The 25,975-nt window shown below is 51.8% G+C and overlaps 1 protein-coding gene, 1 long non-coding RNA gene and 1 other non-coding gene across 3 annotated transcripts; all 3 read left to right on the top strand.

The window, feature by feature from the left end:
• The first annotated feature begins 347 nt into the window (after nucleotides 1-347).
• Nucleotides 348-25,975, top strand: LOC139826692 (uncharacterized). Its single transcript, XM_071803101.1, has 9 exons — nucleotides 348-747; nucleotides 8,800-9,017; nucleotides 9,211-9,454; nucleotides 20,331-20,495; nucleotides 22,340-22,431; nucleotides 23,138-23,185; nucleotides 23,309-23,344; nucleotides 23,749-23,850; nucleotides 25,020-25,975. Exons 1-9 carry the CDS (start codon nucleotides 612-614, stop codon nucleotides 25,047-25,049), a joined length of 1,071 nt encoding a protein of 356 aa, XP_071659202.1. The 5' UTR covers nucleotides 348-611; the 3' UTR covers nucleotides 25,050-25,975.
• Nucleotides 18,684-20,077, top strand: LOC139826708 (uncharacterized). Its single transcript, XR_011736861.1, has 2 exons — nucleotides 18,684-18,854; nucleotides 19,769-20,077. It is a non-coding gene; the product is annotated as an uncharacterized lncRNA (long non-coding RNA).
• Nucleotides 19,326-19,410, top strand: LOC139826730 (small nucleolar RNA SNORD45). Its single transcript, XR_011736874.1, has one exon. It is a non-coding gene; the product is annotated as a small nucleolar RNA SNORD45 (small nucleolar RNA).

Genomic DNA, 25,975 nt, shown 5'->3' with positions numbered 1-25,975 from the left:
TCGCGGGTGGCTGCGGGACAGTGTACGCGACTCTACGAGTCGAGCTTTTCGACCCTCGCGATCCGTGCACACGCTCGGCGAGTCCGTGTCTGGAGTTTCGGGGCTCGCGCGTGGCGTGGGGATGCGGGTTTCGTGGCGGTGTTTTTTTTTTTTTTGGTGGGGGTTTATTTCGGCAGGGGCGGCGGGGTCGTGGTGGTGTCGTCGTGCCCCCCACCCGCACCTGCCGCCGCCGTATAATTTCACTTCGTGTTCCGGCTCAGACTGCACGGCGAGCACAAACACCCCCCCTCCCCGCCCGCACCCCAAAGCGCGGTCTCTCCCGCCCTCGCCTTGCCCCCCGCCCCCTCCGGCCCACCCGCGGGAAGGGCCGGAGGGGGTCGGCAACTGCGCGCGCCGCGCATGCGCGCTCTCCCCGCCGCCCGGCAACCGGCCCCCTGCCCCCCGCCAGGTGCCCAACGGTCAGTCGCTCGGAGTCAAGCCCGTCGGGCGGGCGGTCGCGGGGAGGCCAGCGCGGGAGCGTCTTGCCGATCGGCCGAGGAACCCCGCGCGCGGGTAGGCAGGGAGGCAGGCGGGCCGGGACGGGGAGACGGGGACGGGGACGCGGTGTCTCTATGCCTCCCCGGGGGGAGGCAAAGCCGCTGGCGGGGTCGGTTTCTTCTTCAGCCCGCGGCCGGGGCGGGCAGCGGGCCGAGGGACCGAGCGAGCGAGCCACCGAGGAAGAAGCGCGGGAGGCGGCAGCACGGGCAGGTGAGGGGGTTAGGCCTCCGACAGCGGGGCTGAGAAACCGCGGGACGCCCGCGTGCCCCCCCCCCCCGCCCCCCGTCCACCCCCCCCCGCCGTCCACCCCCGTCCACCCCGGGCACGGAGCCGGCAGGGACGCCCCGGCTTCCCGGGGGGGAGGCGAACTCGCTGGCGAAAGGCCGGGGCGGGGGGTGGGGAGGAACTCTGGGCGGGGATGGGCGGCCGGGCTCGCTGCGGCGGACTGGGGCGGGCAGGCGGTGGTTGGGGCCGGGGAAGGCCGCCGCCTGTGCTCTCATTGCCCCTCCTGGTACAGTGGACCACAGAGTTTAGGGGATGGACAGTGAGCAATGAACGGTTATAGAGTTGCAAAGAAAAATGACCCTATCTAAAGGACAGTCTCTCCCAGGATGTGAGTCTCTGCAGTGCAACCCTTTGCTAATTGCAAGACAGAGAGCAGATGATTCAGTAAGTGGGGTTTATGGATCACAAATAGACATTAGTAGAAAAGATGCCCTGGGAAGGTTCAACATATATGGAGGTACAAATGCCTGGGTAGAATGGATCAAATATATGGTGCAAAGCCTAAACGAGCAATTGCTATGCCTGTGCGGCAGGAAGGCCTGTGGCCCAAGTGGTACCCTTCCCTCTGGGGTGGAGCGAAGATTGACAGGGGATGGAGTGCATCTTAGCCTTATGCCAAGACTCTACGGCATGGAGAAATAAGTCGTGTCGTACTCTCTCCCTCCTGTTTCCAGCTTTGCAGGGAAAAATATCAAAATCCCCCTGGCATTTTCAGGAATAATTGAAAATCATACTGCCTGTCTCTCACGACGGGGCAGGAATGATACCAAGTTCCTAGGAACATGAGTAGGTGTGCAGAGACACGGGAAGTTGGTCCTCATATGTCCTCAAATGCTTCTTGAGTGGATCTTTGGTGGTACTGTGGGAAGATGACACTTCATTCCATTTTATCCCCCACTGGGAAGGTACCTGTGACGTCGTACAATTGGAAATTCCTTTTACCCTGGCATTTGAACACTGTGATCCATCAGGGCAACAGAAAAAGGAGTTTAGGGCTTTCCTCTGATGACAGGGTTTATTTCAATTAGATTGGGGTCCCCAGAGGAGTCCCCAAGGAACACAAAGCAAGAAGTCAAGTTAGCTGCGGGTTCTGAGTCCTTTTTGTTTTGGTAGGTAACTACAAACAAGAATGTAGACGGGATAAATAACATTTATTTATAAGTTATACTAGACAAGCAGTTAAATGAATCACCAAGCAATTAGATGCTACTAGTAGAATGGCATGGGAAAATAACATGGTCCCAGATACGATGTTGGCAGAAAAAGGTGATATATGTCTAACCACAGCTTCAGCAGAAGAATTGGCTGAGAATTCAGGTGTAGATAGTCCACTCATGGGATTGTTAGAATCTTGGTTTGGAATATTGAGAGAAATTACTTCTTTAATCGAAGTAACAGAAGCACTGATTTCTATAGCGTGCTACATCATTGCGTGTCTGCGAGGACTTGTTCAACACCTTATTGGACAGCTCTATCAAAGCAAGTGCCTTTAGGGCCACTGCCATGCTCAGATAAAATGATCCTGCTAAAAGAACAAGAAGAAAGAAAGAACAGCAAATGCATAACTCCAGAAGAAAAACGTGAAATCGTGTTGTCTAGGCTTGAAGCCACCTATACAACTGTATCATAAGAAAATGCAAAACCTCCTCCATTTCAGTCCTGCAGCTCAGCACTAGTTTTTCCTCTTCCCTCCCTTTGTCCTGCTCCCTTTGCTTTCTCCCTTTGTTCCATATCCTTCTGCACAAAACCACCGTGACTCAGCCTAAGTAGATCTGCCGCTTATTCTTTTGTACTGCCAGCAGATTGTGGAAGTAGAGTATAAAACCCATCCTTATGGAGAGATCTTTGCATTTTAGGCTTAGTCTAAGTGTCTCAAGTAGCCGGGGTTTTTGATTGGGCCTAATCCATCAGGTCTGATGGCTTCCCTGCTCGTCTCCAGATGTATGTGGTAGAAAATATAAAGCAAGGAAACGTCCTTTGGCCCAGCCTTGCCTTATTTCCTTCTCATCCTGTTCTCTGTGCCAGCCTCTCTCACTAACCCCTCGTCTGGCTGCATGTCTCTTCTTTCCTCTCTCCTTTTCTCAAACTCTCCTGCTTCCTGGCTTTTGTCTTTCCATTCCTCCATTTCAGTCCTGCAGCCCGGCACGAGATTTTCCTCTTCCCTCCCTTTGGCTTGCTCCCTTCGCTTTCTCCCTCTGTTCCATATCCTTCTTTCCGACTTGTCTCTTGGAGACTTTTGGCCACGCTGGACCCAAGTCTGGGCATGTTTTGGAAACTTTTCCGAGGCCTCGCTGCTGACAGGGGGGACAGCAGGCAGTGACAGGCCCGGGGCTGACAGGCTCCCCCTCCCCTAGGGGGCGCTCGGCTGCCACACCCAGCTGACATAGAACCTTTGTCACAATGCCCGCTACCGTGGGGAGGATGCGGGCACTCTGCGGGTGACAGGGACACAGCCGGACTTGGTGTCAGCTCAGCAATTTCTGAGTTCCCCAAAGAAGCTGAATGAGGTGTGTTTAATACAGTAAGGTGTTACGTATTCATAATGACCCCAGGAACGCCTCTACATATTCATAACCTTTCCCGCTTCTTCTTAAAATGAGTCCCAGGTGATCATTTCCGTAGTCTCCTCCTTGACCCCTCCCTGTTGCACCTGCGCAGTGCCATCTGGTGGGCTTGAGGAGGGTCTTTGGATGAAGGCTCCTTCAGCCTCGTCACAGTGACCTCTTTACCTTTGGCTCATTATGTTGAGTGGATTGGAACCCAAGCTGCCAAGTCGATTGAAATCAGACTGGTTCCCCCTTTTGCTGTAAATCTTCGTTATCTCGTCTTCTCAAGTTTACATCTAGGTGCTGTAAAACCTCTTACCTTGGCATTCGACGAGGTTCTGTTTTTTCTTAACATAATGGGTTAGTTAGTTAGTTAGTTCCCTCTGTCAGTTCCCCCCTTTTCGGGAAGGTTAGTAAATTCTTGTGCTAACGTGATGATTCCCTATTTAACCTTTTCTCGGACCACAAGTAAGAAGGCTGCTTCGACAGGAGAAGACTTATCTTTCTCCCTCAAAGAACAAACAAATTCTCATGTTGAACAAAACATTCGTGTTGCTCTTCTGGGGCAGCTGATGACCGGGTGGCTGGTGCCCCGGCAGCAATGGCATCTGTTGGGCTGCAGCGGGAGCTCGCGCTCTTTGGCGTGGTGACCCCGCTCACTGCAGTTCCTAGCGCTTTCCTTTTGGGTTTCTTCTTCCCAGTGCGATGGCCAGGTCCAGTTTGGTGTTATCTTTTAAAATCATTAGTTTATACCCCGTTCCTTTTGCTGCCATTTCAGGATCTATAGGCGTGCCTGAGATTTGCATGGCTTGGACTACTGAATGTATTAACCGAACAAAGCACGGGGTCATACGTGGCACAAACAGTAAACCCAGAAATGCACATACTATCATGAAGCCTATTTTCTTCCACCAGGCTCCCCCAAATAAGTTACCCCACCAATGGCTAGTAAGTATAGAATTCCATTTCTGTACTGGTACATGTGCAACGCGTTTTATCTCCTCTGCTATTTTCATTATGGCTTCCCCATCGTTCTCTCTTTCCAAACAACACTCCGAAGTATTCAGTTTCCCACAGACGCCCCCCTCTCTTCAGCTAAAAGCCAATCTCACGCTCCCTGATTTTGGTACACTGCAGCTCTGGTCTGAGACAATTGTCTCGCTATGAGATTCGGTGCCTCAGCCGTCTGGTTGCTTATTATTTCAACCACTGCTTGCAACCGAATAATTTGGTTTAGCATATATATAGGGGTACGGGATCCCCAGTTTCCATCTTGGGCCCATGTGGCTGGATCATAGTATTCAGATATTCTTTGTGCAGGCCATTCACCATCTTTCCAAGTTTGCATTCCTCCTATGGGGCATTTATTAAACTCCTCTCTGTTTCAAGTTTTGTCTTGCACTCCCCCTCCATCTGAATAGCCCCTCCTACCAGCTTGTGTAAAACAGATCCTCTGTTCTCCCCTAGGGCAGGAGGCAGAGCCTACAGCGAGTCCACCTTTCTCTAGGTTAGTTGCTACCCATAATTCCTGCCCTTGGATTTCACACTTCTCCAATTTTGTTCTATCATAACATCCAGAATTAATACGAGTGTGATAATGTAGAACATACTGGGTTAGTCTTCCTATTCTCACACGCTCGTAGCATTTGGTACAGTGAGAGAGTGAGAGAAAATGGAATGCTCTTATTGTGGAAATGTGGGATATTTACCCCGAGGACGGCAACTGTTAGAAATGACTAAAGGAGGAAAACTCAATACCCTTTGGAAAATCAGAGGGGCTGAAAATATTTGTGGTGTTTCTTTTTTGTGGGGCAACTTGTTTAAATCGCAAAGGGGCATGTAATTGGTAAAGTAGGAGGTAATGAGGTCTAGTTTTTAGTAAAAACAGAAGCTACCCTATCCCTTCTAAATTCTACCCTAAAAAGATCTAAAACTGAAGAAAGAGTTGTAATAAATGGGGTAGCAGGGAGGAAGGAGAGACAATTATGAATAAATTCCTATCTGTGATAATAAGAATTAAAAGTGTGTGGGGAAGGAATATATTAGTGGAAGATTCCCCAGCTTATTTATTAGAGACAAACGTTTTACAGGCTCTGGGTGTGGAAGCACAGTTACTGCCTGGGGGGGTGATAAGGAGAAAATTTGAGAGCTATTCTATTACCTGGAAGTTTGTGTTGGTTTTGGCCAGGGTGGAGTTAATGTTCTTTGTGGTACCTAGTATGGGACTATGTTTTTTGATTCGTGCTAAAAGCAGTGTTGATAATACAGAGATGTTTTTGGTACTGTTGAGCAATGCTTGCACAGGGTGGCCTGTTCTGCCTCCCACACTGCTCCACCAGCAAGTGGGCTGGGGGGAAGCGACAGCCAGTGGCACACTTATCTAAGCTCTTAGAGCCAGTGTCTTGAGTGTGTGCAAACTGCAGCAGTCACCGCTCTTCTGGTGAAAGAAAGCAGGAAATTAAACCCTGCTGCTTTCCTGAGGAGAGATGACAATGGGCTGCACCTCCTCATAGATGGGACTTCAGGGATAATTCAGGGGAAAAGACACAATGGGTGTGCCATCGTTGAAGGTGTGAGTGGTGAAATAAGAAACGGGCAGGTTACCTAAGAACTGGTCAGCTCAAACATGCCAGCTATACGCTGTCAATCAGGCACTGCAAATGTTAGATGGAAAAGAAGGTACCATCTGTAACGGTTCTAGATGTGCATTTGGAGTAGTGCACACCTTTGGGAAAATCTGGGAAGAATGGGGTCTAATGAATAGCAAAGGGAAAGAATTGGTTTGTGAAGAACCAGTTGGACAAGTGTTACATAATCTGATGTCACCAATAGAAGTGGCTGTAGTGCATGATGTCCATTGGGACATCAGAGGGGAAACTCCTTTTGTGTCAGGGGAGATTGGTTATCAGATGAAATGGCCTGAGAAGCAGCCTTAAAACCTGAAGTGATAACTGTAAGTTATCTCACGCTTGAGGTCCTGGCCTCACAGGAAATTCCAGTTTTTGATGAAAAATAAGAAGAAGTCCTCCAAGAATTAGGAGCCAGGGAACAGAGTGGGAAATGGGTACTCCCAGATGGTAGAGAAATGTTAAATAAGCAAATCATGAGGGAGGTATTAGCGATTCTACATCAGGAGAGTTATTGGGGAACACAAGCAATGTGTGACGTAATACGGGAATTTATACTATAGCCAAGCAAATTTGTGAAAGATGGGTGGTTTGTAAAAGACTAAATAAAAAGGCACTTAAAAAGCAGCCTGCAGGAGGGCAGGGTCCAAGTTTACAACTCTCTCAAAATATTCAAGGTGATTTGCCTGTAGCTGGTGGAATTAAATACATACTAGTGTTGGTTGATCACCTTGCCAGCTGGGGAGAAGCTTTCCTCCTGAGCACTGCCGCAGCAGCAGTGGTAGCAAAAGTTTAATAACAGGTGGACCTCCACAGTTTGAAACTAAGGATTTATTTCTCAAAAACTGTATACTCGGGTTGTCTTGCCTATCTTCTCTCAGGCACAAGGCCGTCTGGCACAAACTCTGCCTTTAGAGTTTGCAGCTCACAAGTTTCAGCCGGAAAACTGGGTCCTGGTCAAATCCTGGAAAGAAACGGAAGCTTCAGCCAGATTGGGAAGGAGCATTTCAAGTTCTGCTGCTCACCGAGACAGTGGTACGACCAGCTGAGAAAGGGTGGACTCATTAGACACGGATTAAAGAGCCAATCGAACCTCCAAAGGACAATGACGAGTGGCAAGTATTGACAACTGATGACCCCCTTCGACTAAAGATACAGAGATGAAAATGAAATGAAACCTTTGGGGATTGTTAATCCTGTGTATGTAGAATTTACAAATGGGTTACTTAACAAACGTCACTGAAACTGAAGGTTCCCTAACAATTTGAGTAGATGATTGCCACATCCTTAACTGTGGGGATGTACAGAGCTAAAGAGAATGGAGTTATGAAAAGAAACGTGTCCAAGGGGCCTGAGTCTAAGGATGATTTAAAGAAGTGCACAGTTTTTGTTACTGTCTCTCATTGCCCCTCCTGGTACAGTGGACCACAGAGTTTAGGGGATGGACAGTGAGCAATGAACGGTTATAGAGTTGCAAAGAAAAATGACCCTATCTAAAGGACAGTCTCTCCCAGGATGTGAGTCTCTGCAGTGCAACCCTTTGCTAATTGCAAGGCAGAGAGCAGATGATTCAGTAAGTGGGGTTTATGGATCACAAATAGACATTAGTAGAAAAGATGCCCTGGGAAGGTTCAAAATATATGGAGGTACAAATGCCTGGGTAGAATGGATCAAATATATGGTGCCTGTCTCTCACGACGCGGCAGGAATGATACCAAGTTCCTAGGAACATGAGTAGGTGTGCAGAGACACGGGAAGTTGGTCCTCATATGTCCTCAAATGCTTCTTGAGTGGATCTTTGGTGGTACTGTGGGAAGATGACACTTCATTCCATTTTATCCCCCACTGGGAAGGTACCTGTGACGTCGTACAATTGGAAATTCCTTTTACCCTGGCATTTGAACGCTGTGATCCATCAGGGCAACAGAAAAAGGAGTTGAGGGCTTTCCTCTGATGACAGGGTTTATTTCAATTAGATTGGGGTCCCCAGAGGAGTCCCCAAGGAACACAAAGCAAGAAGTCAAGTTAGCTGCGGGTTCTGAGTCCTTTTTGTTTTGGTAGGTAACTACAAACAAGAATGTAGACGGGATAAATAACATTTATTTATAAGTTATACTAGACAAGCAGTTAAATGCATCACCAAGCAATTAGATGCTACTAGTAGAATGGCATGGGAAAATAACATGGTCCCAGATACGATGTTGGCAGAAAAAGGTGATATATGTCTAACCACAGCTTCAGCAGAAGAATTGGCTGAGAATTCAGGTGTAGATAGTCCACTCATGGGATTGTTAGAATCTTGGTTTGGAATATTGAGAGAAATTACTTCTTTAATCGAAGTAACAGAAGCACTGATTTCTATAGCATGCTACATCATTGCTTGTCTGCGAGGACTTGTTCAACACCTTATTGGACAGCTCTATCAAAGCAAGTGCCTTTAGGGCCACTGCCATGCTCAGATAAAATGATCCTGCTAAAAGAACAAGAAGAAAGAAGGAACAGCAAATGCATAACTCCAGAAGAAAAACGTGAAATCGTGTTGTCTAGGCTTGAAGCCACCTATACAACTGTATCATAAGAAAGTGCAAAACCTCCTCCATTTCAGTCCTGCAGCTCAGCACTGGTTTTTCCTCTTCCCTCCCTTTGTCCTGCTCCCTTTGCTTTCTCCCTTTGTTCCACATCCTTCTGCACAAAACCACCGTGACTCAGCCTAAGTAGATCTGCCGCTTATTCTTTTGTACTGCCAGCAGATTGTGGAAGTAGAGTATAAAAACCATCCTTATGGAGAGATCTTTGCATTTTAGGCTTACTCCAAGTAAGCGGGACCGGCGGGCAAGGACTGAACCGGAACGGCGGGGCGGTTGGTCCTACGCAGGGACAGGATCTGGACGCGACCGAGCGAGCCTCTCGCGGGTGGCTGCGGGACAGTGTACGCGACTCTACGAGTCGAGCTTTTCGACCCTCGCGATCCGTGCACACGCTCGGCGAGTCCGTGTCTGGAGTTTCGGGGCTCGCGCGTGGCGTGGGGATGCGGGTTTCGTGGCGGTGGTTTTTTTTTTTTTGGTGGGGGTTTATTTCGGCAGGGGCGGCGGGGTCGTGGTGGTGTCGTCGTGCCCCCCACCCGCACCTGCCGCCGCCGTATAATTTCACTTCGTGTTCCGGCTCAGACTGCACGGCGAGCACAAACACCCCCCCCCCCCGCCCGCACCCCAAAGCGCGGTCTCTCCCGCCCTCGCCTTGCCCCCCGCCCCCTCCGGCCCACCCGCGGGAAGGGCCGGAGGGGGTCGGCAACTGCGCGCGCCGCGCATGCGCGCTCTCCCCGCCGCCCGGCAACCGGCCCCCTGCCCCCCGCCAGGTGCCCAACGGTCAGTCGCTCGGAGTCAAGCCCGTCGGGCGGGCGGTCGCGGGGAGGCCAGCGCGGGAGCGTCTTGCCGATCGGCCGAGGAACCCCGCGCGCGGGTAGGCAGGGAGGCAGGCGGGCCGGGACGGGGAGACGGGGACGGGGACGCGGTGTCTCTGTGCCTCCCCGGGGGGAGGCAAAGCCGCTGGCGGGGTCGGTTTCTTCTTCAGCCCGCGGCCGGGGCGGGCAGCGGGCCGAGGGACCGAGCGAGCGAGCCACCGAGGAAGAAGCGCGGGAGGCGGCAGCACGGGCAGGTGAGGGGGTTAGGCCTCCGACAGCGGGGCTGAGAAACCGCGGGACGCCCGCGTGCCGCCCCCCCCCCCCCCCGTCCACCCCCCCCCCCCCACCCCCCCCCGCCGTCCACCCCCGTCCACCCCGGGCACGGAGCCGGCAGGGACGCCCCGGCTTCCCGGGGGGGAGGCGAACTCGCTGGCGAAAGGCCGGGGCGGGGGGTGGGGAGGAACTCTGGGCGGGGATGGGCGGCCGGGCTCGCTGCGGCGGACTGGGGCGGGCAGGCGGTGGTTGGGGCCGGGGAAAGCCGCCGCCTGTGCTCTCATTGCCCCTCCTGGTACAGTGTTATTTGGAGCACAGAGTTTAGGGGATGGACAGTGAGCAATGAACGGTTATAGAGTTGCAAAGAAAAATGACCCTATCTAAAGGACAGTCTCTCCCAGGATGTGAGTCTCTGCAGTGCAACCCTTTGCTAATTGCAAGACAGAGAGCAGATGATTCAGTAAGTGGGGTTTATGGATCACAAATAGACATTAGTAGAAAAGATGCCCTGGGAAGGTTCAAAATATATGGAGGTACAAATGCCTGGGTAGAATGGATCAAATATATGGTGCAAAGCCTAAACGAGCAATTGCTATGCCTGTGCAGCAGGAAGGCCTGTGGCCCAAGTGGTACCCTTCCCTCTGGGGTGGAGCGAAGATTGACAGGGGATGGAGTGCGTCTTAGCCTTATGCCAAGACTCTACGGCATGGAGAAATAAGTCGTGTCATACTCTCTCCCTACTGTTTCCAGCTTTGCAGGGAAAAATATCAAAATCCCCCTGGCATTTTCAGGAATAATTGAAAATCATACTGCCTGTCTCTCACGACGCGGCAGGAATGATACCAAGTTCCTAGGAACATGAGTAGGTGTGCAGAGACACGGGAAGTTGGTCCTCATATGTCCTCAAATGCTTCTTGAGTGGATCTTTGGTGGTACTGTGGGAAGATGACACTTCATTCCATTTTATCCCCCACTGGGAAGGTACCTGTGACGTCGTACAATTGGAAATTCCTTTTACCCTGGCATTTGAACACTGTGATCCATCAGGGCAACAGAAAAAGGAGTTGAGGGCTTTCCTCTGATGACAGGGTTTATTTCAATTAGATTGGGGTCCCCAGAGGAGTCCCCAAGGAACACAAAGCAAGAAGTCAAGTTAGCTGCGGGTTCTGAGTCCTTTTTGTTTTGGTAGGTAACTACAAACAAGAATGTAGACGGGATAAATAACATTTATTTATAAGTTATACTAGACAAGCAGTTAAATGCATCACCAAGCAATTAGATGCTACTAGTAGAATGGCATGGGAAAATAACATGGTCCCAGATACGATGTTGGCAGAAAAAGGTGATATATGTCTAACCACAGCTTCAGCAGAAGAATTGGCTGAGAATTCAGGTGTAGATAGTCCACTCATGGGATTGTTAGAATCTTGGTTTGGAATATTGAGAGAAATTACTTCTTTAATCGAAGTAACAGAAGCACTGATTTCTATAGCATGCTACATCATTGCGTGTCTGCGAGGACTTGTTCAACACCTTATTGGACAGCTCTATCAAAGCAAGTGCCTTTAGGGCCACTGCCATGCTCAGATAAAATGATCCTGCTAAAAGAACAAGAAGAAAGAAAGAACAGCAAATGCATAACTCCAGAAGAAAAACGTGAAATCGTGTTGTCTAGGCTTGAAGCCACCTATACAACTGTATCATAAGAAAATGCAAAACCTCCTCCATTTCAGTCCTGCAGCTCAGCACTGGTTTTTCCTCTTCCCTCCCTTTGTCCTGCTCCCTTTGCTTTCTCCCTTTGTTCCACATCCTTCTGCACAAAACCACCGTGACTCAGCCTAAGTAGATCTGCCGCTTATTCTTTTGTACTGCCAGCAGATTGTGGAAGTAGAGTATAAAACCCATCCTTATGGAGAGATCTTTGCATTTTAGGCTTAGTCTAAGTGTCTCAAGTAGCCGGGGTTTTTGTTTGGGCCTAATCCATCAGGTCTGATGGCTTCCCTGCTCGTCTCCAGATGTATGTGGTAGAAAATATAAAGCAAGGAAACGTCCTTTGGCCCAGCCTTGCCTTATTTCCTTCTCATCCTGTTCTCTGTCCCAGCCTCTCTCACTGACCCCTCGTCTGGCTGCATGTCTCTTTTTTCCTCTCTCCTTTTCTCAAACTCTCCTGCTTCCTGGCTTTTGTCTTTCCATTCCTCCATTTCAGTCCTGCAGCCCGGCACTAGATTTTCCTCTTCCCTCCCTTTGGCTTGCTCCCTTCGCTTTCTCCTTTGTTCCATATCCTTCTTTCCGACTTGTCTCTTGGAGACTTTTGGCCACGCTGGACCCAAGTCTGGGGATGTTTTGGAAACTTTTCCGAGGCCTCGCTGCTGACAGGGGGGACAGCAGGCAGTGACAGGCCCGGGGCTGACAGGCTCCCCCTCCCCTAGGGGGCGCTCGGCTGCCCCACCCAGCTGACATAGAACCTTTGTCACAATGCCCGCTACCGTGGGGAGGATGCGGGCACTCTGCGGGTGACAGGGACACAGCAGGACTTGGTGTCAGCTCAGCAATTGCTCAGTTCCCCAAAGAAGCTGAATGAGGTGTGTTTAATACAGTAAGGTGTTACGTATTCATAATGACCCCAGGAACGCCTCTACATATTCATAACCTTTCCCGCTTCTTAAAATGAGTCCCAGGTGATCATTTCCGTAGTCTCCTCCTTGACCCCTCCCTGTTGCACCTGCGCAGTGCCATCTGGTGGTCTTGAGGAGGGTCTTTGGATGAAGGCTCCTTCAGCCTCGTCACAGTGACCTCTTTACCTTTGGCTCATTATGTTGAGTGGACTGGAACCCAAGCTGCCAAGTCGATTGAAATCAGACTGGTTCCCCCCTTTTGCTGTAAATCTTCGTTATCTCGTCTTCTCAAGTTTACATCTAGGTGCTGTAAAACCTCTTACCTTGGCATTCGACGAGGTTCTGTTTTTTCTTAACATAATGGGTTAGTTAGTTAGTTAGTTCCCTCTGTCAGTTCCCCCCTTTTCGGGAAGGTTAGTAAATTCTTGTACTAACGTGATGATTCCCTATTTAACCTTTTCTCGGACCACAAGTAAGAAGGCTGCTTCGACAGGAGAAGACTTATCTTTCTCCCTCAAAGAACAAACAAATTCTCATGTTGAACAAAACATTCGTGTTGCTCTTCTGGGGCAGCTGATGACCGGGCGGCTGGTGCCCCGGCAGCAATGGCATCTGTTGGGCTGCAGCGGGAGCTCGCGCTCTTTGGCGTGGTGACCCCGCTCACTGCACTTCCTAGCGCTTTCCTTTTGGGTTTCTTCTTCCCAGTGCGATGGCCAGGTCCAGTTTGGTGTTATCTTTCAAAATCATTAGTTTATACCCCGTTCCTTTTGCTGCCATTTCAGGATCTATAGGCGTGCCTGAGATTTGCATGGCTTGGACTACTGAATGTATTAACCGAACAAAGCAGGGGGTCATACGTGGCTCAAACAGTAAACCCAGAAATGCACATACTATCATGAAGCCTATTTTCTTCCACCAGGCTCCCCCAAATAAGTTACCCCACCAATGGCTAGTAAGTATAGAATTGCATTTCTGTACTGGTACATGTGCAACGCGTTTTATCTCCTCTGCTATTTTCATTATGGCTTCCCCATCGTTATCTCTTTCCAAACAACACTCCGAAGTATTCAGTTTCCCACAGACGCCCCCCTCTCTTCAGCTAAAAGCCAATCTCACGCTCCCTGATTTTGGTACACTGCAGCTCTGGTCTGAGACAATTGTCTCGCTATGAGATTCGGTGCCTCAGCCGTCTGGTTGCTTATTATTTCAACCACTGCTTGCAACCGAATAATTTGGTTTAGCATATATATAGGGGTACGGGATCCCCAGTTTCCATCTTGGGCCCATGTGGCTGGATCATAGTATTCAAATATTCTTTGTGCAGGCCATTCACCATCTTTCCAAGTTTGCATTCCTCCTATGGGGCATTTATTAAACTCCTCTCTGTTTCAAGTTTTGTCTTGCCCTCCCCCTCCATCTGAATAGCCCCTCCTACCAGCTTGTGTAAAACAGATGCTCTGTTGTCCCCTAGGGCAGGAGGCAGAGCCTACAGCGAGTCCACCTTTCTCTAGGTTAGTTGCTACCCATAATTTCTGTCCTTGGATTTCACACTTCTCCAATTTTGTTCTATCATAACATCCAGAATTAATACGAGTGTGATAATGTAGATCATACTGGGTTAGTCTTCCTATTCTCACACGCTCGTAGCACTTGGTACAGGGATTAGCCAGGCTAAGTTGGGAAGAATAAGTCACCGCTCCTGGCAAGAGGATCAGGTCCAGGTTTCCACGCTCTCTGGCCGAGCAGGTTGCAGCCGCAGCCGAGTTCGTCGTCTTCTCGGCAGCGAGGGCCGTGTCCCCGCCTTTCCTGTTTTTGTCGTTAGCGTGGCGATTATCGTTTCCCAACTCTTGGCCTTCACTTCCCAGGAACAACAGGAGCAACACGGAATTTGGTTTCTCTGTCTGCACTCTATTCTTTTCATCACTGGCGGACTCTCTAAATTCCCATTCACCCCTTCAGTAAATACCTCCCACCATTCTTGGCTATTTTTTTTCTATTCTTCCAGTGGCAACTGGAATCCTCAACCGAGCCCCGGTTTCCTGATCTTCTGTTCTTAGACATTTCTTACACAATCCTGTTGGTAAGTTCCCTTTGTGGATATGCTTATACCACAGTCCATTTACAACCCCGAGTCAACTTCAATTTCAGTTTGCCCGGTTCTTGAGATACTTTCAAGGTTCTTTCTTCCGTCAGGGGTCCTTTAGCTTGAGAGACGTGTGTCCATCTTTTCTCTGCCCTCCAAACAGCTGGTTCTGTAGTTAACAAAACAAGAAAAAGGCCATGAGGAAAGAAAGGGAAAAGGGAAAAGGGGCGAGATCCTCGTGATCTCCCACTTTTATATGAAGTATTCACGTGAACAGAATGTTATTCACCATTGGTCAGTCGCTCAGTCATCAGTTTTCTCATTGCCCCCCTCGCGAGATGTCCATCCGTGCTTATCAATAAGTTTGCATTCCCTTGCTGGGTTTAACCAAAACATGTGTTGGGTTCTCCAGGAAAATGCAGTTGACATGAAGGCTTTAGCTGACAGGCAAATTCACTAAAAGAGAAACTTGTTTTTAACAAAACCAGGACATAAACGTAGCAATGGAATGAAAACTTATTGATAAGCACGGATGGACATCTCACGAGAGGGGCAACGAGAAACTGATGACCAACTGTGTATAACATTCCATTCACGTGAATACTTCATATAAAAGCGGGAGATCACGAGGATCTCGTCCCTTTTCCTTCCCTTTTGCCTTTTTCCTTCCCTTCTGCTTATGGCCGACATCAGGAGAGGACCTTGCTGGTCGTCCCTGCGAACGGAGGCCAGTGAGAGACTGAATCCAGCTCCGGTTGGCTGCAGAGTCCAGTCCAGGACTTTGGGTGCTGGCTCTGCAGTTGCTGAGACTTTCAAGATTGGTTTTGTATATTTGTGTTATTTTCTCTATTCTTATCAGTAGCATTAGTAAAACATCTTGAACTTTTCCAACTCTCTTCTCTCTGTCCTTCTTTCCCTCTCAATCACCTGTGCTGAGTGGGAAGGGGGGAGAGGGAGGGGCAAAAGGGGGAAGTGGGGGAGAGAGGAGGTTGACAACACATCTGCCAGGGTTTGATTGTCACCCCGCAATCTTAACCCTCGACACCAGCCTATCTCCATTTCCCTGCCCACCTCTATGTCCAGGCCTCCTGGGCACTGGTGCCCTCTGCGAGGAAAAAGTGGGTGGCCCTGTGGCATCCCCGGGGATTTTGGGCCATGAAGGCACCCAAGAGTGGCCCTGAGCAGGCGAGCAGGTGCCACCTGCCAGCGATGCCCTGACCACTCAGGACAAGGAGCCTGGACCTTCCTGTGGTCTCAGGGGAGGCGCCCACCGCAGTGGCCCAGGAGGGAGGGGCCGCAGCTTTTGTTGGCTTTTGTTCACTTTTAAGAGAGGCCTTTGGAGGAGTCAGGTGGGAATCAGGAGCTCCCTGCCGCAGGTTCCCTGTACACTGCCTTTTAGGGAGTTTCATTTGCAGACAAATGATTAAACTCCACTGCTCCATCAGATGAAGTGAAAAGATCAAATGCAGAACTTCAGAACATCACTTTGTGGAGCAGCAGTGTCTACATTCATGGCAATCTATCCAAGACAAACTTACACTCAGAGGTGCCCCAACAATATCACTCCTGTTACACAGTTCTAGCACAAATGCCCAAGTATTTAAGGACAAGAAAAGGAATCATTTAGCTGCACAGAACTGTCTTCCAAATGTATGGAATGTATTGGTTTGGGTATTTCTTTGAAGCCCCAACTCACAAGAAAGAAACAGCACCAAGTTTAACAATAACGGTTTCTCAGTGGTTTTTGAGAACTTTTCCAAAAACCATTAGGCAAAAAAAAAAGCATTGAAAAACAAGAGCTGAGTGATACAATGTGAAAATGGCAAAAACCACACTCCAAACAATTGTTATTGCAAGAAACAGAAATCACACACAAGCTGTACAAACATACACGTTACCGGCTCTGGACAGACAGACGCACACCACGGCAGCACGTTCAGCTGTGCAAACCTTGAACCCACACGATCTAAAACCAATCTGACATTATCTGTACAACACAAAGTCAGACCGGAAATATTCTGGCGCATTCACAATGAAATACAATGTGTTGCTGGGCACAAACACCAATATTCACATCAGAACTGTGCAAACCATGGCATTACTCGCTTTGGATTTACAACACAGCCTATGTTTTACTGGAAAACACATTATGTTAATGTTTGGAAAGTTAATACAAGGCTACATTGTTTAGAATTCAGTGTAGTGTGTAGGGAAAACAGTGAGAACGTGTGTTTTTCGTGCTGCTTTTGACAGGCTGTGTCTCATCTCGGTGTACTAAATGTGGCTTTTCTTCCGTGTGCACACCGAGTACAGACCCCTGGTTTTGGGATAACAGTTGTATCACCCAGATGGACACCAATCAAAGCCTTGCCCAGCCCAGCTCGCTGGAGCAGCGGGGCGGGTGCCGATGGGGCTCCAGCCGCACTGCCCTGTTTGTCAGGAGCCCCAGCGGTGCCTCCACCCGGCTGAGCAGCGAGCGGCCCAAAGGCGCAAGGCTAAAATCGAGATATTGTCTTCAATGAATGTAATTGTGATCTGTTTGTATATTTGAGCTTGGCGTGCGGTTTGCGTGTCTGAGCTCAGCCTTTTACTTCGCACGTTTATATTTGGTACCAAAAGAATTTTGTTCGGGGAGATAATTACAAAATGAGAACCGGTTCCATTATTAAAGTGCCACCACGCTCCCCGTTCAGATGCATCTGTACACATGAGAGTAAATGAGAGGGGGAAGTGATGTGAATGTGAAATTCTGGGTTAGCTGTGTTGCAGTCAGTGTTGTTCTGCGCACAGACTGATCTGGGTCTGAAATTAGTGTAAGAAACTACAAAAGGGAGGAGCTGAGGGATGTAACTATTGCTCAGCTAATTGAAATTGCATATGAAGTTTATAGTCGCAGGAACTAAATGAAGGGAGAAAGAGATTTTAAATCAGACTCTGCCTTTAGGGTTTCCGATTCATAAAATACAACCTGGGGATAAAGCACTAATTAAAACCTGGAAAGAGGAAACTCTGACCCCACGATGGGAAGGACCTTTTCTTGCCTCATTAACTACAGAACCAGCCGTTCGGACTGCAGAGAAAGGGTGGACACACGGCTCTTGAGTTAAAGGACCACGGACGGGAGAAAGAACCTGGGGAGTAACCCAAGGACCAGGGGAATTGAAATTGAAATGGACACGGGATTGGTGATGTAACCACTATCAGCACTGTTAATGTGAATGTCCAGTACAAAGAGTGAATCGCCCGTGCACCCAGCGCTGTTTGGCTTGTGCTCTAACGAACACGTGTTCAAGGAATACAGTTAAGGAATTGGATTAAATGTTGTTTATCCATAGAAAAAGCGTAAGCTACGTATTTCAGTTCCTCATTTGCAAAAATGCTGTAACTCTGTGCAGCACGACCCCTCATCTTTATCTCTCTATCTTTCCACCTCTTTCTGGCATTAACAACGCCCAGATCAAACCTCTCAGCACAGACACTGAGAAATGCCCGCGGCCCATGCTCTGTCAGTTCCTTGGAGCTGCTGCTGTTCTGAGATCCCAGGAGGAGAAACTTCTCTTCAGCCGAGTTTAACACGGAACCTGTTCTCAGCAGCCGAGCCTTCTCCTCTGTGCAAGGGCAGCAAACCGCAGGTTTGGAACCCACAGCCCCTCAGTCCCGCTGCAGCCAGCGAGGAGGCGACGAACGAGCGCGGACACCGAGTCCGCCCGCGGGACGCGCCGGTCGCGCTTTGTGCTGCGGGGTCAGCGGTGCGGAGGGCGGGGAGGAGCTCATCTGAGAGCTGAGGCTGACCTGCAGTTCAGGGGGTTTTCCACTCTCTGAGCCACCATGACGGCACGGCTGCCAGAGACTTTGTTATTTTAATAACTGTTCAACTCAGTCACATTTCGTATAAAAATTTGGCGGGTCAGGCGAATAATCGGACAGCTCTGGCGGGGTCCTGCCGGCAGCGCCGCTCGGCTCGCCCCTCCCGGTGACGCAATTTCCGGCTACAGGGCTGGGGCGAGCGGAGGCTGCTGAGCCGAGGCTGCTGAGCGGGTCCGGGGAGCGAGCGGCGGGTCCGGGGGAGCGAGCGGCGGGTCCGGGGGAGCGAGCGGCGGGTCCGGGGGGGCGAGCGGCGGGTCCGGGGCGGGGAGCGGCGGGTCCGGGGGAGCGAGCGGCGGGTCCGGGGAGGCGAGCGGCGGGTCCGGGGGAGCGAGCGGCGGGTCCGGGGAGGTGAGCGGCGGGTCGGGATGGGGGCGGGAGAGGCGCCCGCGGTCGGGGCGCGCGCACAAGGGTCCGTGTGCGAACGGGCCCTTGGAGACCCCGGTTCCGGGAACCCCCGGAGCTGAGCCCACAGCTGCCGGTCTCTTGGTGCTTTGTGCAGGTGACAGCGCAGAGGCCGCCATGAGAAACCCGGGTGTCCCCAGCACGTTCCTGTTGGAGCAGCGCGTGGCCTGTGCAGCTTCGTGTGGGCCAAGGGAGGCGGCTGTGTCCGTGCTGGCTCAGGTCGGTGCAGCTGCGCTTGGATTTAGAGCAGTGACCCTGGCTGGCTGGTTGAGCCTTGGGGGTTGTTTATTGCTGAGAATGGCAGGGGTCTGTTCAGCAGGTCTTGAATTGCTGTGCACTTTACCCTGCAAGAAGGGTTCGTTTTCAGTGTTATTCATTCAGCGTAGCTCTCTCCATTGTACGGATAAGTTTTCCCGCTCTCAAAGGTTCCCTCTCCATGTGGTGGTTGAATTTCTCAGCGTCTCTTCTGCCGTTTGTTTTCCTTCTCCTGCAAAGTGGGGTGGGAAGGAGAAGGCAAAAGGCTCCGCTGCTTCCAGGCGGGGACTTGGTTGCTTGTATAACGTATGTCTGGTTCATCTCGAAGTAGACAGAGAAGAGTGGTGTTAGAAATCAATCAGCTGCCTCCTGTTGGAGGGACAAAGTGTGCTGGATTTGAAGGCGTTGGGCAGGACAGGAAGAGCTGCCTTCCTGGGTCAGTGATGGGCGTTGGCATGTATTGTCTGAGCTGGAGCTGATGGCTGTCACCACTTGAGCTCTAGAATTACTCTGAGACCCAGGAATCTCCAGTTCCTTGTGGAGCTTTTACAGGCTGTGGAAGCCCCTTTCTGTCACAGATTGTAACGCAGCCCTTGGAGAAGGGGGCACTGCTTGAGGTTCCTCAGTTTGGGCGTTGGGGAGGCGTCATTCTTGGGCTCACGCTGGGCGTTACGAGGAGACGTTTTCACGTGAGCTGAAGGCAGCTCTGGGTACCCAAAGCTGTTAACCGGTGTTAACAAACGCTGCTGCTGAGATTTGGGGGTAAAAGTGCCACAAATGTGATTTCCCAGGGAAAACAGAGAGATTTGTCAGTGCCTGGTTGTTCCATGGCACATTGTAGTTAAGCACAGTGGTAATTTTGCATCGATTTTACACAGGATTACTGGCTCTAACAGACTGGTTGCATCAAATGAATGTTGACTTGCTGCACTGGTGGCCTTGTGAACAGCAGATGGCTTCTGGAGGGGGTGACATCTCCTGTGAGCCCAGGAGTGCTGAGCCCATCATACAGGGAACGACCTCCCCTCCCCGAGCAGGGCAGAGGACCCAGGGGTCCGGGCTGCCTGTCTGTGCTCCTCCCCTGCCCCAACACCAAAATACGTTCCTTGGGGACAGATGTGGGCCTGGACCAAGATGTTACATAAGATGTTTTTCCAGTAATTGTTATTAAAAACACACTAAACTCATGTGATGTTTATTTCAGTTACGTTCCCACTCGTTCACAGACCAGGCCCAAGGACATTCACACATGCCATGCACTTGGGGGCGGTTATCCGGCCCGAGATCCCATTCTCACAAGTCTGGGCTATAACTTTTTACAGTTATGAGAAACGTACTTCAAAGTACTCTGTCCAAGGCCCGTTCTATGTTATTATGTTAGTATTATGTCTTTGACCGTCCAGATGGTCATGTTAGTATTGATCTTCGTTTATCATCCAGATGGCTGGAACCGCACATCTTGCTTTTCCACATTTACTTTCCAAGAGGCTGCTGAACTGTGGCAAGGTGTTGCTGTCTGTACGGAGAACATGGTTGTAAAAGTACATCATGGAGATGCTCACACAGCCCAGAGTCAGCCACTGAAGAATATCAAAGCAAACACAGGTATGTCCCTGAAGGGCTGCCAGCTCTGCAGGGACAGAAATCGGGTCTTGGGAATCTGAGATCCCTCTTCTGCTCCAGTCAGTGAGCACAGACTGGTGCTGGAAACCGCTCAACATCCAGGTCGCCCGGGCAGCAGCCACTGAGACTGGAGTTATAAACCCATTGATTCCCCCACTGTCACACTGCCCCACAGTGCCCAGAGGATGCTGACCAGGGCCCCCAGGATGGGGATGTTTGGGCCAGGGGCGCAGTGAAGGGAACCCCGCGCCCCGCAAAAAGCCAGGGAGAGCTGCAAGGCGGGCGGGGGAGAGGGCAGGGGAGGCCGTGCCCCTGGGGACACAGCTCCATCCCCCAGCTGCTCTGAGCCCCGCTCCGGCAGGACTCCCCAGGCTGTCCCGAAGCAGAGCGGCACCCCGGCTGTCCAGCTGCTCCCCTGGGACCCCCCGGCCTCTGGGCTCCAGCCTGTGCCCAGGGCAGCCAGGGAGCCCCAGGCGTGCGGGTGCCCCAGGACCTGCTCCTCCCCGCTGCCCCAGCACTGCCCTTCTCTGTGGGCTCTGCCCGCTGCCAGGGCTGGGGGAGCCCAGGCTTCCAGGCTGCTTTAACTGCCCTGGATCCCCTGATCGGTCACTCTGTGAGGCACCGATCTTGGTGAACGGGCTTCTTGTGCCATGGGCCCTGGGCAAACAGAGCTGATCAGAGCCGCTGTGGGAGCAAACATCCCTCCTCGTGCCAGGGGAGCTCCGTCCTGCAATGAGCTCCGAGCGGCTGCCTGGGAACAAGCGCCCGCTTCATCACGTCCCTCTGGATGGCCACGTCCTGCTCAGGGACAGCGCTGGCCTGGGCCGAAGATGGGGGCATTGAAGGGACACTCGGTGGGGACAAGGGCCTTTGGTGAGCTGTGGCCAAGTCCCAGGAAGGGACAGGGCTGGGGACAGGGACACTGGGACCCACCATGTGGGATCAACTCTACAGGGCGGGACCCAGGTTGTCTGGGAGGGCACAGTGACCCCGGACAGGGACAGGTGAGAGCCAGGGCAGGGGATGTTCCCTCTGCTCTGTTCTCAGCTGTGGCTGCAGACTGGACCAGTTGGGGGCTGGCGGTGCAAGGGAAATGGGGTGGGCTGGAGCTGGGCACTCACACCACCCCAGCACTTCCCCCAAGCCCAGCCCTCCTCTCCCAGAGCCCAGGATTCACCAGTGCTCCCCATGGGCAGCGCCACCAGTGACTGAGGATCCCAGTCACCAGCTGTCCACATTGCCCCAGCTGTCCTCCCACCTCCCAGAGTTCCCTAATCCTGGGGTCCCTGGTGCCCCAAGAAGAGGAGTGACTCCCAGCCCCTCATTTATTTAAGGGGCTGGAAAGGGCTCAGAGATAATTGTGCTTAGAGACCCCAGATTTGAGGCTGGTGTCATCTCTAGGGGGGGTTCCATAGGGAAAGACTGGCCTGGGAGTTGAGGGGCACTGGGAGATGGTGGTGCTGGGAGGTGAGGGGCACTGGCAGGTGGGGGGATCAGGCTTTTGGGGTTGTTGCAGGATGGTTTCGAGTTGGAGCAGTGGGTCATCACCATAGGGTGTCTGGCTGTCAGGGACACACTGCTGTCCCCCCTCACCACTGTGGATGCCTGGGCCCTTCCCCGTGCAGCTGCCCCATGCAGGAAGCGGCACTGATGCCAGGGAAGGCAGCTGGATCAGTGCTCAAGGCGGGAGTGACTCTGTGCCAAGGCTGGGTTGCCAGGGCGGGTGTCTCTGCCAAGCTTTGCCCTGGGGGCTGGAGGCGTGGGGAGGGGCAAGGAGTCCTCCTGGGAGGGATAAAGGTGCCCTCACCTTTTCTGGCATCACCCAGGACTCGCTGCACCGCAGAGGAAGATGAAGGTCGCAGTGCTCAGTGTGGCCCTGCTCTTCACCATCCTGCTGTGCACCCTGGAGGATGCGCAGGTGAGGCTCCAGTGAGGGCCGCTCCCAGTTTCTTGTCTTGGTGCCCCCACACCCCTCTTCTTTGGGCCTCCCCATTCCATCCTTTAAGACCCCTCAGGTATCTCCTCCTCAGGATCTCCTCTGTGTCCTATAGAGGGTCCCCAAATGCCCTCTCTTTGATGGATGCCAATGCCTTTCTTTCCATCTTTCCACTCCGCCCTTTGCCTTTCACCCTGTCCCCTGCGGTAGTGCCCCCAGATCCCCCTCCTTGAACACCCCCTCCCAAACACTTTCCCGATCCCCGCGTTTTGTTCCTCTGCTGTCCTCTTCCTCCTGCCCCCACCAACAACCTCACCTGAATTCCCCGTGTCCCCTCCCCTTGAATTCTTTACCCCTCGCTTGCATCCCATGCAGTCCTGTCCCTCCAGCACCCCCAGCCCGGTCCCTTGGGTTCTGCGAGTTCACAACAGTGCCCTGCCTCTGGGTCCCCCCCAGCCACCGTCCTCCTTGGAGGCCCCAAATTCCCATGTTATCCTTTTCTCCAACCCAAGCCCTGGTCCGCCATGAACAGGTATCCCAGGTGAAACTTGGAGGAATGAGGTTGGGGGGAGCAGAAGGGATTTTCACGCTCAGATGAGGGAGAATCCATGGGCCTGGGTGGGGCTGGGGACACCTGTGCCCCACCCACAGCCCCATTTGTCTCCAACCCCTTTCTCTTCTTTCATAGGCATTTCCAGGAACATTGCTGGAAGCAAGTGGAGGGTCTCTCCTGCATGTGAGTAGTGGGGCGGACTTGGAGGACATCCAGTCTGGGAACTGGAGGGCACCTTGGTCCTCCCCTCCCTCGCTGGGGCTGGGACATCCCAGTGACCAGTGAGGTCTCATGGTCTCTCTACAGCAGGGACTCAAACTGGGGCGAGTGAAGAGGGCTGCGGTAGGTGTCACAAGTTCTGCTGCCCCACACCCTCCCTCCCACGGCCACAAAACTCCAGGGCATCCCAGTGTTCCCCAGAACATGCCAGTGTGCCCCAGTACACTCCCATGCACCCCCTGCAGCCCCACAGAACATCCCTGCTCCCCAGTGTTTTCCCAGGGATGCCCCATTGCCCAGGGCTCCCATTGCATTCCCTTCCACCCCATCACAACCCACTACAGCCCAGTGCACCCCACGATACCCCAGGACACAGCCCCTTCCCCAGGACCTCCACTGCTTTCTGTGCCCCACCACACAAACTCACGCACCCCATTTTCCCTGGAGTCACCTTCCCAAGGACCCCATCGCTTTCCCCTGCCTCCCAGTGCACCCAAGTGTGTCCCTCACCCAACCTTTCTCCCCAGCTCCCTCTGTCTCTCAGGGTGGATGATGTTTTGCAGCAGAAACACCAGGTTCCAGATCTTCCAGATGCTGAAGTGCTAGTGCACCCATCTCCTCCATTGCTGGTGAGCAGCATCAGGGCATCTCCAGCCCCACAAAGGGTCCTGGGTGGGCAGAACGTGGATCTAGAAGCAAACAGAGGAGACTGTCCATGCCCTGTGTCCCAGGCCACGCTGGACAGAGCTGCCCCCATGACTTTTGTTGCACCCAGCGGGGCTCTACGGACCCAGAGGGTCACCGTGCAGGCCGGGCTGGGGCTCTGGGGCCTTACAGACCCCAAGGATCACCCTGAGGGCTGGGCAGGGTTCTTGGAGATGTAGGGGCATCCGGGGCTAATGACACACTGGCCAAGGAGCTCTGGGTGCCACATGGATCTCAGGAGAACCGAGTCTTGTCCTGGGTTGATTGAGGGCTCCAACTCTTCTCTCCTTCCCTGGGTCTCTGCAGAGAGACGGTGGGGAGAAGCCTCCCCTCATGTCCCAGCTGACACTGGAGATCTCATTTTGGGCTCTGATTTCAGAACTGAAACTGATGGTGACAGCCGTGTCCTGTCCCCCTCCAGTGACATGAGGAGATGATCATCCCTGGATGACCCCGTCTGATCCCCTGGGAGCCCTGGGCCATTTCCCTCTCATGATCAGTAAATCCCTTCAGCAAAGCTACGCCTGCGTGTGGATGTGTGTCCGTGTCCATGCTCCCACTGCTGTGCCGGTGCCCGGACACCTGGGTCCTCTCTGTCACTCTGCCCGACACGTTGCCCCTCATGTCGTGGCCTCAGCAGAGGAGGTTTTTACCCTCATGATTCTGCAAGTATTGCACTAAAAAGCTGCACCCAGCGCATGTGCCTGATGTGCTGCTCTGAATCACATCAATAGTCAAAACTGCTGTGTTTGCTCCCCTCCCAACTAGAGCAAAGTGAACACCTGCATTTCACTCTCTTTCCCAAAGAGCCGATCGTAGGAAGTTACATTCACATCCTAGGATGGAAAAAAAAAAAGAGAAATAGGAAAAGCAGTCCAGACAATGGAAAACAAAATGGAAAAACATTCTATAAGGAAACAAAAATTTTGCAAGAGGCATCCACCTGTATTTCATATCAGAAATACGCTCAGTGCCGATGTTTGCAACACGAGGTGTACAACGTGGCATTCTCTGCACTGCTTTAAATCTGTTATATAGTATTACTAGATAAGTAAAACAATGATTAACTTGTATGAAACCTTGTTTTCATCAGAGTGCACCCACTTCACCTTGTTTCCTCTGACAAGCTGTTCAACTGGCCATATGGGAGAGATTCTAAGGTAATGTCTTGAGGACTCATGTTGGAAAGTAAATGTGGAAAAGCAAGATGTGCGGTTCCAGCCACCTGGATGATAAAGGAAGATCAATACTAACGTGACCATCTGGACAGTCAAAGACATAATACTAACATAATAATATATAAAGGGCCTTGGACAGATTACTTTGAAGTACATTTCTCGTAATTGTAAAAAGTTATAGCCCAGACTCGTGAGAATGGTATCTCGGGCCGGATAACCGCCCCCAAGTGCATGGGATGTGTGAATGTCCTTGGGCCTGGTCTGTGAAAGAGTGGGAAAACAAGGGAGACAAACATCACATGAGTTTAGTGTGTTTTTAACAACAATTAGTGGAAAAACACCTTTTGTAAACATCTTAGTCCAGGCCTGTACCTGTTTTTGAACAGTGGTACTGTCTGATGGCTTTCCTCCTCGTCTCCAGATGAATGTGGTAGAAAATATAAAGCAAGGAAACGTCCTTTGGCCCAGCCGAGCGCCCCCTAGGGGAGGGGGGGCCTGTCATCCCCGGGCCTGTCACTGCCTGCTGTCCCCCCTGTGAGCAGCGAGGCCTCTGATTCAGCTGCAGTTTGTACTGTAACCGTGCATTTCTTGCTGTGGGCAGTAGCGCTCCAGGCTGAGTTGGACACCTCTGTTTCCCTCTAGACACTCTTCCAGAACGTTGTGCCCCACCACTGCCTGGGCTGCATCTGGTCCCGAAGGGACAAGAAAGAGAACAAACAGCTGGCACAGAGCATCAGAGCCACCATCTCGCAGTTCAACGCCGTCACCAACTGCGTGCTCAGCACCATCCTGGAGAGCAAAGAATTAAAGACACAGCCAAGAGCGAAGATCTTGGAGAAGTGGATCCGTATCGGACGTGTAAAGCGTTTAT

Source organism: Patagioenas fasciata, unplaced genomic scaffold (genome assembly GCF_037038585.1).
Source record: "Patagioenas fasciata isolate bPatFas1 unplaced genomic scaffold, bPatFas1.hap1 Unplaced_1, whole genome shotgun sequence".
Classification (NCBI taxonomy): Eukaryota; Metazoa; Chordata; class Aves; order Columbiformes; family Columbidae; genus Patagioenas; species Patagioenas fasciata.
Note: the sequence above shows the minus strand (reverse complement) of the source record. Positions and strands in the feature narration are given on the sequence as shown.